This window comes from Mya arenaria, chromosome 9 (assembly GCF_026914265.1).
Source record: "Mya arenaria isolate MELC-2E11 chromosome 9, ASM2691426v1".
Classification (NCBI taxonomy): domain Eukaryota; kingdom Metazoa; phylum Mollusca; class Bivalvia; order Myida; family Myidae; genus Mya; species Mya arenaria.
Window position 1 is genome coordinate 35,128,742 of NC_069130.1, and position 19,488 is coordinate 35,148,229.

A 19,488-nucleotide genomic window follows, 5' to 3' on the forward strand; every position below is an offset into this window, starting at 1 on the left:
TGCATTTGGTGATTTCACTTTGTAACAAGGCTAGAAATTACGTGTTATTGATAATAACTGGAACTATTACAGCCATTGGACGTAATTTTGTGAAGTTCACTGGATGATTTGTTTAGCTAAAAACGATGCCAATTTCAACCATTTCATGCGAAAGACCTATATATTGTATTCTCATGACTCTCTGTGTGATACGGCCTTTACAATCTTCCTAAGGTAAGAGGTTTCACTTTATTTCTAAACATATATTTTATTTATAATACGACATGCAGATCAATTTGTATTTTGTATTACAATTCTAAACGTGTGTTTTGCATTAAGCATATCATTAAGCTTGTTATAATCAGTACCATTTTGTTTGCCATGAAACATTTTTCTCACTTAATGTTTGCATGAATCGAAATTATGTCCTCCCCCTTGTTTTTTCTTTGTTCACCTGCTGCGCTTCCCCATGACAAGGGGAGGCCGCATCATTCTGAAAAAAGAAAACATTTTGTTTGATTAAATCATTGACCCTCTTTATTGTGCCGATAAACGTGATTTTGCTTCAGTTGTTCGACATCAAGGTTTATCCCTGATGTATCCACTTTAACATATATCTATCAATATGCATTTAATCAAGCTTGATAATGGAAAAAGACGAAATGGCAACGTTTACTTCAATGAACGTTTGTTTAAGTTACATTCAATTGTTTTAAGGGTTTTAATTGAAACACAATTAATGTGAACTACATGTAGGTGCACTTCTAACCTACCGACGACACATAAACTCCATTTTTTTGTCAAACAAAAACAGACAAGCTCATGAAGAACATGCAACGTGTTGTTGGAATCATGAAGTTTTCTGATCAATACATTGAGTGACATACTTAGCAGTGACATGTAGTTGTCATATATGTGTATGTCTTTTAATTGTTGTAAAACATAACCGATGCTCATTGCAAAACAGGTTCGAAGTGGGCTCATTGCTTATTGGAGAGAGGTCGTTAATTGTTCTTAAAAAACTGCTTTTCGCCATAACCAAATAGGTAAGGTATGGTATGCTACTAAACTACATCTTCTTCCATTAAGTCATGTGTTAACATCACTCGCGACGTCTTTGATGCTTTGCATCAAAATTAGTCTTGTTTTACGATACACGCATATGAACAAACATACGCGATGTAAAATTACGAAGTGTTGGCTTCTTTCCATCGGGTGGTCGTTCGTATGACTTTATCGGTGATAAGATTTAAAGCCACTCGCAGAGCCATGGAGCAAGGTACACAACTTTCTTACCTACGTTTATATACGTTTATATTTTGATGTATTATATTTATAATCCATTTAATAAACATTTCAGTGCAAGCTTCGATATGGAATTTACTAGTTTGTATGTACTATAAAATTACTTTTACATATATTATGTATATGTGATATATATATATATATATTTAATTTTAAAAAATAGATGACTCTGTACTCATTAATAAGAATTAATTTTGTTTTGTTTTTCTGTAATCTACCTCTTATTTAAGGGGGCTATATTTTTATATAGAGTATTATTTTTTCTTAACCAGAAATCTAGACTAAAGAACAACAACAATAATAAAACATTTTACTTAAAGTCTTGGACATTTCATTTATTGTTATTGTCGCGTTTGAAATGAAGTTTGTTATATATTAGATAGCCATAGAAGGTAGAAACAGTTAATTTGATGTGTTTTAGGTCAATTAAAAATCGGGATCGAAAATTAAGTTCGAAATAGCGATAATTTCGGATAAAGGATATTCGGATTAACGGTGTTTTAATGTATAATAAAATGTTTTCCTACAAGGTATGCGAATTATAACCTATATTTGAAGATAGATGAAACAATTCATAACAATAAATAACTTGAAAGTGTGCATGATCACGTTCTATGCCGTAAATTATTCGAAGTTGCGCGAGACCCTTATCCTGGTAATATAACTCATATATTCAATGACATGCTCTTGATAATAGTTTTGATAAAGAAATATACTATGGGGCCTACTCAACGAGCATATGGCAATATATCGTCCGCCTTTCACCAATAGGTTTTGGATTCGATCTCATGGCCTCTCAAAATAGGCTTGCTTCACCTATGGAAACGAATCCTCAAGTGAGATTCTACTAGCTATCAGCTTTCGTCACAATCAAACTACTGTCGAACCTCGCTATGTCGAACTCTGTTATCTCGATGGTCTGGTTATGCCGAACTTTTTTTCGAATATGTTAGATTTAGTAATTACCTCTGATATTTCGGTTATATCGAATGTTCGTTTTCACCAAGCATTCCTCAAGGATTCCCAATGACTTCGAAATAGCAAATATTGACTATATGAAAGAAATAAGCAAAAAACTGAAAAATATATATTACAAGAAAGTACGTGACATGTTGTATTTTCACCAATAACCCTCTCACTATTGTTAAAGATGCACTCTTACTCCCAAATATGAGTTACCACAATTAATACTATTGTTTTAATATAGCAAAAAAGAAGATGAATAAATGTCGAAAACAATGATTCTTATGAAGGATACCGAGTTTAATTTGAAAGAAATGTGCATAAAACACGGTATTTCTACCTTATGAGACGATATCTAATCAGAGTAATTCTTTAAGCATTCACAAATCATTTAATTATTTGTTTGCATATTCCGCTATCAATTACAGGGTTACAATCTTGTTATCAGTAATTAATATTTTCCATAAATGCATTATTTGCTAAGTTGTTAAAGGTTAATCACTCAAATTGTATGATTGTTATACATGTGTATGTATTGATTTTAAATAAGAGTGCCACTTTAATTAAGGTATACAGTTTACAATACTACTGTGAAATGTTGATGCCCGGTGACCCCCTATTATTTTGGTATCATATGAAAGGGTTTAATGTTTAATGGAGAACAAATACAGGCGAACCCCGTTTGCTCGTACTCGCTTGGCTCGAAATCCTCGTTGGCTCGAACTGGATATAATGAACCGATTGTTTTTGTACTGAATGTTATCATTCCCGCTTGGCTCGATTTTTTCGAGGCTCGATGTATTTCCGCCGGTCCCTTGGAGTTCGAGCCAAAACAAGTTCTTTTGACATTGAAATACTGACAAATAATATTCAAAATAGAAAAAAAATGCCTCATTTTTTTCTATGAATTTTCAGTCATTTTTTTACATAAGTTATCAGTAGGTTATAACATTTCAAATGATGCAATACATTTTATAGGTCAGTTCCGGCATTGAAATTTAAACTTATGATCGTTGTTAGGGACTTAAGAAAGTTGGAGAATTTGGGGACTGATACCTTAAATGGGTTAGTTTTATATTCATTACAATATTGAAAGTAACTTTGAAAACATCTTTAAAATTGCAATTTTATTTTACATCTACCTTTCACCCAATAATACCAAATACTTTCAGTTAATGGTGGTTCATGTATGATTATCAACAAATGCAATGACTCATTTTGTTTGCTTTACATAAGAACACGTAATTAATACAAACATGTTCTATAGAAGATTATTTTGATAATTTATCAAAAGTCTGATAATGCTCAGACTAGATGCATGTCAAATGTGGCTTAGTTTCAGACAATCATGTTATTGAAACCTTTATCAGCCTCAAAATAAAAGAACACGGATAAAGTTAAGAATGAATGAACGTAAAAATATGGTCTGGTTTTCAGAAAATTGTGTGATATATATTTAAGAAATAACACACCACTGAAGGTCATATAACATTACAAGGACCGGCCAGTCAGCCCCCGAAGGTGTATAGAGGCGTTAGCTCAATCTGTGAGAGTGCAGCTTTAAACGTGTGCATGTGGGTTTGCTTAGCTAACGCCTCAGTCCATATATACCTTCGGGGTCTGACTGGCCGGTCCTTATACACGGTCTCTAAACGCCAGCTCCACCACTTTACGGTGGTGCAAAGAAATAGAGCTGTCGACACTTCCGTGGTGGACCTGTGGTCTATGTTTACATAAGGTTAAGGTAAAGCTCCAGTGAAGTTATACCATTCTGCAGAATGTTACTATGCCCAGCCATAAAAAATATATTTAATAAATAGACACATAATTCACTCTGATATCGATATACACACTTTCATCTTTATAAGTAACAATAACGCCTGAAACCACGACTGAGAGTCGTATTCCTATATATGATTATTACTATACAAAGGCTACGTGTGCATATTACGCTAATGCTTTTGATATACTTTTTGACCGCCCATCAAACTACATTCTAGAGCAAATAGATGACCTCGTCAGAAGATGTCAGGAGGCCAAGACGCACGCTTACAACCCTTACAGCAATTTCCGTGTCGGGGCGGCTCTTCTTTGCCAAGATGGAACAGTATATACAGGTTACATACTACTAATTTTGATACTTTGCGTATAATCGCAGTAAAGTCAGTAATGTCTGGTATGACATATGATGTTAAGATGACATGGTTGTAAGTTGCTGATTACATTATATTGCTGTTGGTATTAGAACTTCCATACATCGTATACGTTAGGTAAGCCATCTGGGTATTACATTTTCATTTACGTAACGTTTTTGGTGGGAACGACATATTTCAGTTAGGATTATATACATGGTATTCCTTATACATATGAGAGGTCACCAAAACACGACGTGTACGTGTATGTAAACTGTAACTACATGAACATATACGAGGTCCAATTGAGTTAAAAAGTCATTTACGAAATTTCGCTCTAAAGCTCCACTCTCACTGATTGGCAGTTTTGAAACTGTTTATATATTTTTTGTCTTATTTTGAAAAAGCCAATTGTTTTGCAGTGATAAACAGTAATATAAGACTGCTTACAAATCGCAGTTCTCATATTTCTTTTCGATAATTTACTATTTATTGCTTTAAGCGTAACTAACGCTTCAGGAGAAATCAAAATGTGGCAGTTTTCCAAACAATTAAAATCTGTTTTGTGCAAAAGTCATGTTTTTCTGAGACGAAAAAATAAAATAACTGCAAACACGGTCAATCTGTGAGACTGCAGCTGTAAACTTGTGTATGTAGGTTTGCTGATACTCGTATAAATATTGTATTGGGTCAGGAAACAATTTGTGAAAAGAATAAAGTAATTAATGAAACGAAAATTAACAATTTAACGATTAATGTCATTTTACCACGCTTTCTTAAGTATGATGAACAACTGTCTGCCTAGCATATTCTAAGGCTCACTTGAAGCTTGATTGATTATTACTTCAATGCAAATAATCGTCGATTCTAAATCTGTTTTTTTCGATATTTTAAGGCACACTTTGTGCAAATTTCAAGTGTTTATTTTATAGAATATACAAGTTACATTGTATGCAATAAAGAGGGACTTATTGCTTCAACTTTCAAACAAGATAACACACACAATGAAATAGATAATGCGCTACCAAAGTTCATTCATGAGTGTACATGTATTTTATCTTTGCGACAGGGCAAATAACACTAATTCGAAAGTGACTACTCAATGTAGAATGTATTCTTCTTTTTTATTTACACATGACACTGAATCAAATCATGTTTATACCATATCACAACATTGGCTACTTTCTTTCCATCTTTGTAGATTTTGAAACGTTATGGTTTGTTGTTTAAATGACTTCCTAATCATGATAAATCTACTGAATCTGCTCTTTTCATTTCACCACATTGTTTGTACTCTTACGCGGGATTGCGTATCTTGACCAAATACATAGTGGTTACGATCACCAAAATTATTTTCAAGTAACAGAAACGTGACTGTTTTTCTATTCCTTTTTAAATGTGACTTAAACCATTCTCAACTAATACAATGTACACATATCAGTATGACGTAGTGCACAAAAAGTAGCCCGCACGTAAACGTACACATGGATTTTCGCAACCTCTCTCTTGAACACAAGTGAGAACTCGGAAGTATAACAATCAACACATGCACACAGCTTACACATGCCTAGCACGAAAGATGCAATCCTTAGCCAAAATGTATTCAAATGTCATTCTTCTTAGAGAATCGGACTCAGTATCCTTTAACTAATTGAAATATTACAATCCGTGGTGTTTTTAAAGGTTATTTTGTTTTTAAATAAGCAAATTCATGTCAGTATCATTGTTTGAACGCACTTGTTAGGGCTCTACACATACTTTAACCAGCCCAGCTGCGTTCCTATCCCCGAACATGACATAAATCATGATATCCATTACTTATATTTACACCAATAGTTTATTATTTAATTCAAGAATTGTTAAAAATACTTCATTTCATTTAAGAAAACCTTATTATTATTCTTTTAAACCCATTCAGTAAATAGAGTGACCAGACAGTAACCGGAAACAGTTTATAAAATGACGTCACAATAACGCGTGAAAACATCAATCGCTTCTAATTACTTTTGAACGTTAAAACACTAAATACAACAATTTATTTAACATATCATAAATCAACACTTTCTAATATGTTGATTTAAGTTTTTAGGTGCCTGCTGACACAATACAGATAATAACAAGATAAGCGTTTTTCAATTTACATATATATTGTTATGTGATGATTCGCGTCCCGAACATATCCGAAGATGTTGCGGAAAATATTCGCAATTGCCCGTTGTGATGAAGATCGTGAGGTTTTAAATCGTAAATTCCCAGGCGGCGTATCCACGCTTTAGGTGTAAACTGCACGTTTCAATAAATTACTCGTAAGGACATTACTCGTTTAGTTTTCGCCATATCATTACCCGAGTCCCCGAGCACCCGAAAGCAGCGCAAGATTTACGGCTAAGATAACTTAAATAAACAGCAATTATAGGTCTTTGATTATTATCTTGCAATGTGAATACTTAAAACATTTCTAGTCAGATAACCGACATTACACATTATAAACTAAGGTTCGTGGTATAAACATGTTATCATGTTTAGTTGTGATGGTATTTGTAAGTAATTGTTCATGTGGGTTCTTTCTAACAATCCATCATGCTGAAAACTTTTCAGGACATCGATTGATGCAAGTCCAAGTTGTCCAAATCCGTGTCATATTTTACTTCCTTTTACAACGACTTTGGATATCTGATAATATTTGTGTTTCTTTCCAAAAACTTCTGTTTTCTTTTATAATGACTTCGTGTTACCTGATAACTCTGGGTGACTATGGCAAAGGTCAAGTTTTATATCATTTGAAAGGGTTGTAAATTTAAATAGACAGATCACAATCGTGTGTAGAACTAAAAACGAGCGACTTTAGTTTAAACTTATATATTTTACAACTATTGTGAAACAAGTTATTACAATATTATATTAATAACTCTCGGATTCACGATTTTACGTGAGAGTGTGGTCTTGTGTTGTGGGGGTGTGGTCTTGTGTTGTCGGGGTGTGGTCTTGTGTTGTGGGTGTGTGGTCTTGTTTTGTGGGGAAAACCCGTAGGAAAGCCACTTGTCCGGCTTGGCGACCACAAACTAAACTCACACGCGCCCAGGCCGAGAATCGAACCCGGGTCGCCTAGGTGAGAAGCGGTGCTCACCATTGCACTAATCGGACAAACGAGCGACTTTGGTTTTGTAAGATTGCAAAGCTCGATTGCAGCTGAGATAAAGAACACCAACTGCATTATACTTATATATTCGCTTTAACAAATTTGTAAAGCTTTTGATAACTTTTCACTTACAAATCGCATGGCATAAAAATGATCCTCCATGACAAGTTCATATCTGAGGAGAACAAAGCGAACGCCATGCCAATATTGCAAACATATTTTAATGCTCGACTGATCCAAATTCAGGATGCAACGTGGAGAACGTCTCCTACGGCCTTACAATCTGCGCCGAGAGGACCGCCCTGGTCAAGGCCGTGTCTGAAGGTCACCGGGAGTTCAAGGCCATAGCCATAGCGAGTGATCTTGCCAACGAAACTATATCACCCTGCGGTGCGTGTAGACAGTTCCTTGTCGAGGTAAATTCACTTCAATAAATGAATAATTTATGTATATTTGTATAGTTATATACATGCATATATTATGCAGTTATATGTGTTTATTTATGTAGTTTTAAACTCATTTATAATACGTACACTATTTTAGAGCTGTCCTAGTTGAATGCTATCTGAACATTATTAAATAACGCGAGAGTTAAGAAGAATTAAGAAGACGGATGAATTTATTTCATTTCAATATGATAAAACGTTTTTATGAATACGAGAAATGTTGTTATATGTACCTTCTATTTGCGATATGGATAGCTATATTAGGCCAAATTCTGTCTAGTTCAAAATGTTAGTAACGTAGCTTTAAACACATAGATTCTCCTTCGATAATTTGTTAGAAAATGTGACTTTATCTCCATATACATACAGTGTGTGTATACCACGTGACAAATTGTGTCATGAATTCTACGTCGGAAGGCAACATTTTGCTTCGAATGAAGATAACTTCACTATTTCTTCACCATTTAAAGTGAAACATAGCATAGTATATGCCGCTTACAGAGCCCCGCCTTCGGTCTTTAACAGAGTTCAATTTCTTAAAACCCTTCGACAAATCTTTTCACAATACGGCCGTCTGACAGAGCACTGTAAGACCTTATTTTTCCCAGATCATATTCTTCCCACCTGGGAAAAATAAGATCTCATTTGTCACCCATTTCGAACATATATGTCACAGCTCCTCACATTCCTCACAGGTAAAAAATACCATCATTTTTTAACAAAAAAAGTTTACAACTGAGTCACATTTGTCACAGATTGCTATTTCAAGTATTGCAGATATATTTTGTTGATATACACGTATGCGTATATATTCTTGTCATAAAGAATCGTTGATTTTGTTGTTGTCGTTTCTGTTGTTGTTGTTGCTGTTAGTTGGCTGCAGTTGTAGGCGCAGTGGCGGTTGTTGTAGAGATAGATTTTGTTTTTGTTTTTTTATGTTGTTGCTGTACAGGTATAAGTGGTATAAGTAAGAATAGTATTGGTTCTTGTTGGCACCGTAATAGTTGGTGTATGCCTAGTAAAGGTAGATGACATTGTGTGTGTTGTCGAGAGTTGTGTTGGCATAGACAGATGTACTGGAAAAAGTATTTCCAACGCTTTCAACGGGTAAATTTCGGACAAGCAGTGAAAACGAGTTTAAAGATAGTTTTGTTCCGAGCTTGCCTGATATAATCGAGCATTTACGATAGTGTAACAATTCACCCCCGGGGACACAATCCGACCAAGATAAATAAAGAGAAAAGAGTTTTAAGAATTGGCGGTGTTGTTGTTGTTGTTGTTGTTGTTCTTCTTCTTCTTCATCATCTTCTTCTTCTTCTTCTTCTTCTTCTTCTTCTTCTTCTTCTTCTTCTTCTTCTTCTTCTTCATCATCATCATCATCATCATCATCTCCTCCTCCTCCTCCTCCTCCTCCTTCTTCTTCTTCTTCTTCTTCTTCTTCTTCTTCTTCTTCTTCTTCTTCTTCTTCTTCTTCTTCTTATTATTATTATTATTGTTATTATTATTATTATTATTAGTAGTAGTAGTAGTACTTTTATCATGCTATTATTATTATCATTATTATTTTTATTATTTTTTATTTCTTTTTGTTATTACATTTTTAATATCAATTTTATCAAACAGCAATGTCATCGACAAAATCTGTGAAGAATATGATTCTCTTGCTTACCACCATTTCGGTCAATCATATATGTCACAGTTTGAAAGAATAGGATCCTATTTTCCCCAGACCTGTGAAAAAAATGATCTGGGAATAATAAGGTCCTACAGAGCACTGTCTAAACTGTCAAAACATTAGTTTGGTAGCAGGTTTGTCGATGTGTTTGGTGAAACTAATCACCTTATCAAACTTCGGCAATAAAACGAAGGCGGTGCTCCTTAAGTGGCATAGACTGCCCTTTGTTTTATTTAAAATGGTGTAGTCAAAAAGTTATCTTTGATTTAAGTCTTTATTTTAAGCAAAATGTTGCCCTCCGACGTAGCATATATGACGTTTTTTATCACGTGGTACACACACACACTGACATAAATACATAAAGATATTCGTTTCAACTCATGGCTTTTTTACAGTTCGGCGTAAGCTGGGACGTAATTATGACGAAACCGGATATGACGTATAAAACAATGAAAACCGGAGAGTTACTTCCCCTATGTTTTGTCCCGGAATCTCTTCAAGAAGAGAAAGTCAGCAAGGTGTAACTTACAGAGGAGTTACTTCACAATGCTGTTCAGTAAAACTACCGACACGCATATTAAGTGATGATTACGTCATTTGTTAAAAATGTAGACATGTCGAAAACAATGGTTCTTATGTAGGATGACGTGTGTAATTTGAAAAAAGGTGCAGAAAAAAACGTTATTTCTACATTGTGAGACTAAATAAGATCATAGTTAATCTTTAAGCACTCACCAATCATTTAATATTTGTGCGTTTTCAGCTATTAAATACACGGTTACAATATTGCTTTCAGTAATTATTAGTTTCTATAAATGCACTGTTTTGTAAGCAGTTAAAGATTTATCATTTAAAAATGATGTTTGTTAAACATGTTTATGTATTGATTTTGAATAAGAGTGTCACTATAAGGTAGACCAAATATTGTTCCGCTTACTTTAATTTCGTTTGTTTATGCTGATCTATGATTTGTGGAAGAAAGTTGAGTGCAGTTGAATGCAGTACCACTAAAAAATAAATGAAAGTTTATAAAAAAAGATGTTGTAGTTTTTGTGTGGCAATTTTTCGAGTCGCGTGTGTCTTTATTCTGACAGTTAAATGAACAATGGTGAATATTTAGATACTCAAGTTCTAGAAACGACCCCATGTTTGAGGCAATGTGTACAAATTGTGATTTTTTTTTTCAATACATGTAAATGCGTATATAATATTGACAAAAAAATAGCAAACTTTCTCAACAAAAAACTTCCCGGAAATAATCGACAAGCATACGGATTCGAACTATTTCATTGATACAAGTCTGGTGAAGTAAATATGGTTAAGAAATATCATCCGACCCATAATGCAACATATACTACAAGACATTAAGTCTGTAGAATTGTATTTTCTTATTTACAGTCTTATTTATTTTCTTTATTTTTTTCCGTTTTGTTTTATTATTACATTTGCAAAGAATGCTATATGTGTATTGTGTCATCGTTCAGACTTTCCATATAAGATTAATAAAGTTTTGGACACACGTAAACAACAGATGTCTTTGTTGTCTCGTTGTCTGGTGTTTCCAATAATCGATTGGCTGGCGCATCTGCTATTTGTTACTCTGTTTGGTTCATGGCTTAGATAAAGATCGAAATATGTGGATTCTACCACCAGTGTACAGTGACTGTTGTTGATAATATGTTGATTATGTATTGCGAGTTTAGTAGAGGGTTGAAATTGTCCTGATTTCCAGACTGTATTTGGATGTTTATCATATAAATCAATGTTCATTCGAAGTAAAGTAAACAAATTTGTTATACAGTGTCAGATTAATTTGAATAATATATATTTGCTTACATTTTGAAGCACGTACAGATACATTAAATGGAGTTAAAAGATCGCGACTGTTTACAACTAATGTCATCCGTGAGTAATTGCGTGGCTACGCATCGTTTAGTGTGAATGTTTATTGCAAAATGAAACTAGTCTTAATTGTGTTTTTATTCGCTTGTTTACGTTGCAATAATCAATACATACCGGAAGAGAATATAGTCATCAGCTATCTAAAAACTACGGTTGTAAATACCTTAAGAGTGAAATGTCGGTATTAATATAAGTTGAGTTTTATTGAACTTAGGTTATAAACTTATAAAAAGCTGTATTTACACGAATCTTACAGGCAGTAATATTGGAGCTATAAACCAGGAAATTTCAGTGAAATAAACATTGGAGTTTCCAAATTGAGATATTTTCGATTTATAAGACCGTGTTTTTTTAGCAAGGAGTTATATATATAATTATGGATGAAAGTAAGTTACTTTTATAACAGTTATAATAAAAGTTATTAACATGTTAGCAACGATCCAGTTGAAATATTTAGTACAGCAAAATGTTAAAATGTTCGAAACATTTATTACATTTATATAATGATTTAAATTCGTTTCATGTAAAAAAAAGTTGTACACGTTAAAAACTCTAACAGATACCATATATATTTAGTAGTATGTAAATGTATTATTGGATTTAATATTTGAACCATTAACATCACACCACACCTCCACCACCTCCACCACCACAACCATCGGAACAAACCACCACCACCTTCAACATCAACAACACCATCACCACCGCCATCTCTACTACCAATACAATAACAACGACTGATATCACCACCACCACTACTACCACTCTTCACCACCACTACTATTGTAACTATAACTACTACTGCTACTGATTCTGCTGTTTGTGGTAGCGCTGCAACTACAGCAACCACTACCACTGCCGCTTGCACTATCGGTCCAACTAGCACTAAAACTACCACTTCCAATGCCACTTCCAATGCCACCGCTGCCACGGCCACTTCCATTACCACTACCATGACTTTATACTTATAATTCAACTTAATAATACGAATTCTATTTCAACCATTTCCACTACTAATAAAACCACCACCACGACCACGGCCTCCATCCAGTCCACTTCAACTTCCATTCTAGTGTTAGAATTACCACATAAACTATTACAAACACTACCCCTACCAACACCAACACCACAAACTGAAACAGCCAACTACTACTACTACTACTACTGCTACTGCTACTGCTACTGCTACTGCTACTGCTACTGCTACTGCTACTGCTGCTGCTGCTGCTGCTGCTGCTGCTACAACTACTACTACTACTTCTACTACTACTACTACTACTACTACTACTACTACTACTACTACTACTACTACTACTACTACTACTACTACTACTACTACTACTACTACTACTACTACTACTACTACTACTACTACTGCTGCTGCTGCTGTTACTACAACTACTACTACTACTACTACTACAAATACTACTACTACTACTACTACTACTACTACTACTACTACTACTACTACTACTGCTGCTGCTGCTGCTGCTGCTACTACTACTACTACTACTACTACACTACTACTACAACTACAACTACTACTACTACTACTGCTACTACTACTACTACTACTACTACTACTACTACTACTACTACTACTACTACTACTACTACTACTACTACTACTACTACTACTACTACTACTACTACTACTACTTCTACTACAACTACTACTACTACTACTACTACTACTACTACTATTACTACTACTACTACTACTACTACTACTACTACTACTACTACTACTACTACTACTACTACTACTACTACTACTACTACTACTACAACTACTACTACTACTACTACTACTACTGCTGCTGCTACTACTACTACTATTACCACTACTTCTACTACCACCACCACCACCACCACCACAACAACAACCACTATCACTTCCACTACTACTACTACTTCTACTACCACCACCAACAACAACAACAACAACAACACCACCACAACCACTACCACTACTGCTACTACTTCTACTACTACTACTACTACTACTTCTACTACTACAACCACCACCACCAACACCACCACAACCACCACCACCATCACCACTACTTCTACTTCTACTACTACTACTACTACTACCACCAAAACAAGCACCAGGACTGTAACTGCACCTCCTTCAACTTCTTCTTCACTTCCAGTTTCAATCCTTATTACCCGGACTGTATATTTACATATATTTTTGTATAAGCTCCTTAATACTTTCCAAACATCATTTGTTCCTTATATTTCAGCGATAATAAAAGAACTGATCAGTAAAAGCGTGAGTGCGAAGAAACATGCGTACTGTAAATACAGCAATTTTCCGGTTGGCGCGGCACTACTTTGTGAAGATGGCACCATATATACAGGTTCGAGAGATTTAAGCCTAAACGTATGCTGATATATATATAGCTTCATATAAGTATATCAAATATATTTAATGATATGACTGCACAATAAATTAAACCCAAATCCAAACTTTAACTGTTTTTATCATTGTAATAATATAAAAAAAAACTAATTGATGACAGACATGGCTATGTAACTTAAGGCACTGTTGGTTTCAAAACATTATTTTATTCGCTGCGTTTTATTTTGTTGACGTCCAATTAAAAAACACAATAAGTCAATTTTTGCTTTGAAAAGTTTCATTTACAACAACAACAACAACAACAACAACAACATTTTTTCCACATAAAAACGGTTTTAATAGTAAGGAAAAACCTTAGCTCAACATAAATTTCCTTCTCCGACTCCTCTTTGGCATGAAGTTATGTTAGATTGCTCGGTTATCAAAGCCTATGCAGATCATAAGAGCAATTTGGTCCTCGAAATTGTAATTTAAAGTGTAAATGTTTCAGGATGTAATATAGAAAACGTCGCCTACTCGTCTATATGTGCTGAGCAGACGGCCATAGCCAAGGCCGTTTCGGAAGGTCACACGAAGTTCAAGGCCATTGCGGTCTCCAGTAACCAGACTGAAAATGTCATATCGCCTTGTGGACCTTGTCGACAGTATCTAGTAGAGGTAATTCTATCCATTCAATTGGTGCTGTGCTGTAATGATAATCCGGGCGCGTAGCTGCCTATACGCTAGTAACCGTCCATTTTCCAGTACTAAATAAAGCACATCAGAACGCCAAGAATGCACAAAATCGGACCTGGGTTTTTTAAAATTTCCGAGGGGGTATGCCACCTAATCTCCCTAGCACAATTATGAATCCGCATGGATAGAGGGCTTGCTACGCCCCTGGCGAATCCAGGACGAATTAACATTGATGCTACCTGATTTTGTATATAAATAAATGGAGAATTTTTTACCATTTACAGTGTCTAAGTCTATTCAAAGTCCATGTGTGATTTGAATATTTTGCTTGAAAATGGTAGGCCTAAACACGATATCTGTGAGAATCTCTCTAAATGATAAATTTTATTGACACCATATAGTTCTCGGTTTACTTCAAGTTTATGAAAACACAGCGGTATACTGGGTACTCTATTTCGATGGGCTTATGATCATTTTAAGATATATTTCCAAAGTCGATAGAACAATCAGTTACCACCGATAAACACTAGTGAGTCTACGCTATGCTTCGTATGCATGAAGTGTAACGGAAGAACTCCGTGGTTGCCGACGATGTCAGTTTAATTGAATTGAAATAATTCAAAAGCTCATCAATATAAACGCAGTTTTAAATTTATCGCTAATGTAGTCTGTTTATTTCCAGTTTGGAGGCGACTGGGACGTTATCATGACGAAACCGGATATGACGTATACGATGATGAAAACTAGCGAGTTACTTCCCTTGGGATTTGTTCAGAATCCGTTCTTGCCCACTGCCAAGAAATAATATTGAATTATTTGTTCAGAACATATCTACCTGATTCATTTAAGACAATTTCAAGAAATATCGTCTTCATTTACAGTAATTGTTTTTAAATCACAATTATGGTTCTATTTGGTCAAGTTTCTTAAAACTGCACTCTCACAGATTTACCGTTTTGACAACTTTTTTATATTTTTTTTTTGTCTTGGAATTAATTTGAACGCAGGTTTTCATATTTATGTTCGGAAATTAATTATACATGGCTGAAAGAAAAATACATAAATCATCATTTTTGAACATAAGTATGAAATCCTGGGATCTGATTTTCAAAACGGTTGAATGGTGCGCCTTTCACCACAGTCAATATATAGTTTCAATAAAACGGTCAGCTGGGGCCGTATTCAATATTGTTCTTATCTTTATCCTTAGACACGCCTCATTGATTCCATTCACCTCATTGGTCAGTTATTTTTACTGTCTAATCAGAACACTTGGACTCAAATCTTTAAATTAAGTGAACTCGGAGGTGATTACTGAATACAGTCCAGCTCAATTGAAGGTAGTTTCTGCTTTCTATTATGTTCTAACAACCAATATATATTTTATATGATCTTCAGATATATATCGTGTAACAATACAAAGAATAAAACACTGTGTAGTTTAAAGTTTATTATTTATTAGAAAAATAAACATACATGAGCGGTCGAGTGAACAGAAGAATATATTTAATAATTTCATAAAAATAATATTGCACAGCGTTAACAGATAAAATGATAACTCTTCTTGATTATTGCTTTAGAGTCATTTGAATTTGTGTATAGAATTGTTATTTATAATATATCAATAAAAGCGGACAGAACACACATAGAACAGTATAAAACAGTAAAAGAACAAAGTCAAAATGTATTGTATCTACAATTGATAGTGCGTTGTACACAACTTACTCTTTTTAAATTGTACTACAGCCGAATTCCGTTGGCCCGACCTCGAAATCTTCGTTGGCTCGAACTGGATGTAAACGACCGAACTCTTTATACTAAAGGTGGGCATTCCCGCTTGGCTCGAATTTCCCGCTTGGCTCGATGAAATTCGCCGGTCCCTGTGAGTTCGAGCCAACGGGGTTCGACTATAGTATTTGAGATATTGTAACGATTGTTCAACATTTTTGCCAAACTATAAACTTGATTTATCATTGTTTGATAAAATGAGTTAAATACAAATGAATGAATTAATGTTACAATTTATGAAACAATGTTGAATACAATTTATGAAAACAAATGTTTATAATGCTTTTCATGTTTTGCGGTTAAAGTTTTGCGATTTGTTTCCCCGCTTTTAGCGTATAAGCAACCTTAATAACATGGAAACATAAGAACGGAACATGAATCAGCGTATAAGCAACCTTAATAACATGGAAACATAAGAACGGAACATGAATCACATGTTTATGCACCAGTCAATTGTAACCACCACCCCAAAGGTCAGGAGAATAGCGGGGACTTTGACTTTCGGTCCAGCCATTGAAGTCTAGGTAAAATCCCCGCCAAATGCCCCCGAACCCTATGGACCCTAGGTAAGGCCCATTCACCGCTTTTTTTGGCGCGAAACAAATCCACCGCATTTACCCGGCACTGTGGGGCTACATGGAAGGTTTAAACACGGCCCATTTCACCGGCTATGCCCGGTATACCCCCGGACCTGCGGGGGGGGGGGTCGAGTTTACAATTGACTGGTGCATAATGAAAATACAACATCAGATATTGGTAACAGAATAATGCCTCAATGTCGAAAATGTTTAAACATCACCAAATACTGTATATACTCCTCGTGCTATATGATTTATACTAGGTTGTTTTCATAAGAATGGTTGTTAGTCATACACAGATGTTTTATTTTGCTTGCTTCATGTTTTCATCCGTCTTCAGCCGGGTTTAGTAAGCAAAAACAAACGTAGCTTTATAAAGATACGAGTTTTCTGTGGAGAACAAAACTGGCCAAGTTGAATATGTTCATATTAATTATACACAAATACACACATCATTTAGTCTTTGAGTCCTTCTCGCGATACATGTTTAATACTGTTAAACTTGCATTTCTTCTGTCAAATGCATTTATACAATTCCATTGCTGCTCGAAACAATCGAATAAAACTAGGTATTCATTGGTTTGTTCAAAGATAGCCAAATCGATTGGTCAATGTTGATCTAAAAAGATATGGTATCCAAGCGAATCATTTTACGTGCAAACTAACTAAAATATAATTTGAGGATATCTTTAATATCAACGTTTTATACGATTGTCTGTTATACGCTTATCGTTGGGATAACAAATATCCATGCTTTCTTAATCTATGCCCATCGACGTAAGCATTGTTAATGGTAAATCAAAAATCGACGACGACCGATCACAACGTTGGTGTTCAAACAAACTGTATTCCAATCATGTTTAATCGACCTATGCAGTGTTCGCAGAATGTGTGACGCGGAAGTTGACCGTGATTGATTGGACCTTAAACATTCCTGACTAGGAGATTTCATGTTCACAGCTTTGTTTATCCTGTGGAAAAAGAAGTTCAGGTTGACGGTCCATTGTTTCTTGTACGAGCTGTAGAGGTCCAGGAAGAACTGTTTCGCGACCTCGTGATCTGGTTTGTCCATGCCGAGTCTTGCTCGACAGTAGGTTATATCCTCCTGGCAGTTCAGTTCCGGTAGGTTACAATGCGACATCAAGTTCAGGAGCGTCAGGAATAACGTACCGTTCCGACGAATCGTCATGAACAATTCGAAGCACATAAGCATTAATCTGTAATGAAAAAACAACATTATTCTGAAGACACATTTTTCATATTGCATTACATTCAAATGAGGCACTATTTCGTTTAAATACGTCATTTAACCTTAGCGCAATGATACATGTTATGACGTGACGTCATCATTGTGAACTACGGCCGTATTGCACTACTTAGAATACATGCAAGCGTTATTTCGAATTTGAATGTAGATTGTTTATTGAATTAAAAACGTAATCATCAGATAAACAATTGAAAGATATTATCAGTCGATCGCAACAGATTTCATTACACAAGCACGCATTTAATCTTTTAAAACGAATAGTTTTTCACGCAAGCATGTACATAGTGGAGAACCCAGATGACCTTTTGGTCTAGTGCACGGCAAACAATGTAAAATTTGTTATTTAAAAACCATAAACCTCGCAATAAAGAGCACTTTCCACTTAATTAATTCTGGGTTCTCCATCGTCATGTACATGAAGAAGACAAATACAAATGAATTAAATTACTCTGTAACTTTCTCCTTGTGTCCGGCATCGCCCCCTGTTACGGCGTTCATGAAATCTTTGGTCAGCACAAACGGTGTTCTCTCCCTTCGTATGCCTGCCTTGGCCTTCACGTGGCCCATGAAGTGACCGAAATCGTTGTGGAACATCTGCAGAAAAGGCATTGTGAGTGTAAGTTGGGTTCCTGAGTATAGGAATAGTCTGGCTTTTTAAATATATTAATAATAATAATGTATGTGTTATATATATATATATATATATATATATATATATATAATTTAAAAAAATAGGTAACTCTGTACTAATTAATAAAAATTAAATTATTTTGTTTTTCTGTAATCTACCTCTTATTTAAGGGGGCCATATTTTGATATAGGGTATTAATTTTCTTAACCAGACATCTAGACTGAAGTAGAACAACATTAATAAAACATTTTACTTAATGTCTTGGACTTTTCATTTATTGTTATTGTCGCGTTTGAAATGAAGTTTGTTATATATTAGATAGCCATAGAAAGGAGAAACAATTATTTGGATGTGGTTTAGTACATTTAAATATCGGGATCAAAAATTAAGTTCGAAATAGCGATATTTTCAGATAAAGGGTGTTCGGATTAACGGTGTTTAAATGTCTAACAAAACGTGTAGTTTTCTACAAGGTATGCGATTTTCTTTTGCGAATTATAACCTATATTTGAAGATAGATTAAACAATTCATTACAATAAATAACTTGAAAGTGTGCATGATCACATTCTATGCCGTCAATTATTCGAAGTTGCACGAGACCCTTATCCTGGTATTATAACTCATATATTCAATGGCATG

The 19,488-nt window shown here is 34.8% G+C and overlaps 3 protein-coding genes across 3 annotated transcripts; 2 read left to right on the forward strand and 1 right to left on the reverse strand.

The window, feature by feature from the left end:
• The first annotated feature begins 1,222 nt into the window (after positions 1-1,222).
• Positions 1,223-11,169, forward strand: LOC128246580 (cytidine deaminase-like). The gene is made up of 4 exons (XM_052964842.1): positions 1,223-1,258; positions 4,248-4,364; positions 7,765-7,934; positions 10,035-11,169. Exons 1-4 carry the CDS (start codon positions 1,249-1,251, stop codon positions 10,161-10,163), a joined length of 426 nt encoding a protein of 141 aa, XP_052820802.1. The 5' UTR covers positions 1,223-1,248; the 3' UTR covers positions 10,164-11,169.
• A 442-nt stretch (positions 11,170-11,611) lies between these two features.
• LOC128246581 (cytidine deaminase-like) lies at positions 11,612-16,016 on the forward strand. The gene is made up of 4 exons (XM_052964844.1): positions 11,612-11,927; positions 13,791-13,907; positions 14,400-14,566; positions 15,267-16,016. The coding sequence occupies exons 1-4, from the start codon at positions 11,918-11,920 to the stop codon at positions 15,387-15,389; spliced, it is 417 nt and encodes a 138-aa protein (XP_052820804.1). The 5' UTR covers positions 11,612-11,917; the 3' UTR covers positions 15,390-16,016.
• Positions 16,017-17,737: 1,721 nt separating this feature from the next.
• Positions 17,738-18,826, reverse strand: LOC128245964 (phosphatidylinositol 4,5-bisphosphate 3-kinase catalytic subunit beta isoform-like). Its single transcript, XM_052964181.1, has 2 exons — positions 18,666-18,826; positions 17,738-18,167 (listed from the first exon to the last, which is right to left on the reverse strand). Exons 1-2 carry the CDS (start codon positions 18,824-18,826, stop codon positions 17,738-17,740), a joined length of 591 nt encoding a protein of 196 aa, XP_052820141.1.
• Positions 18,827-19,488: the final 662 nt, after the last annotated feature.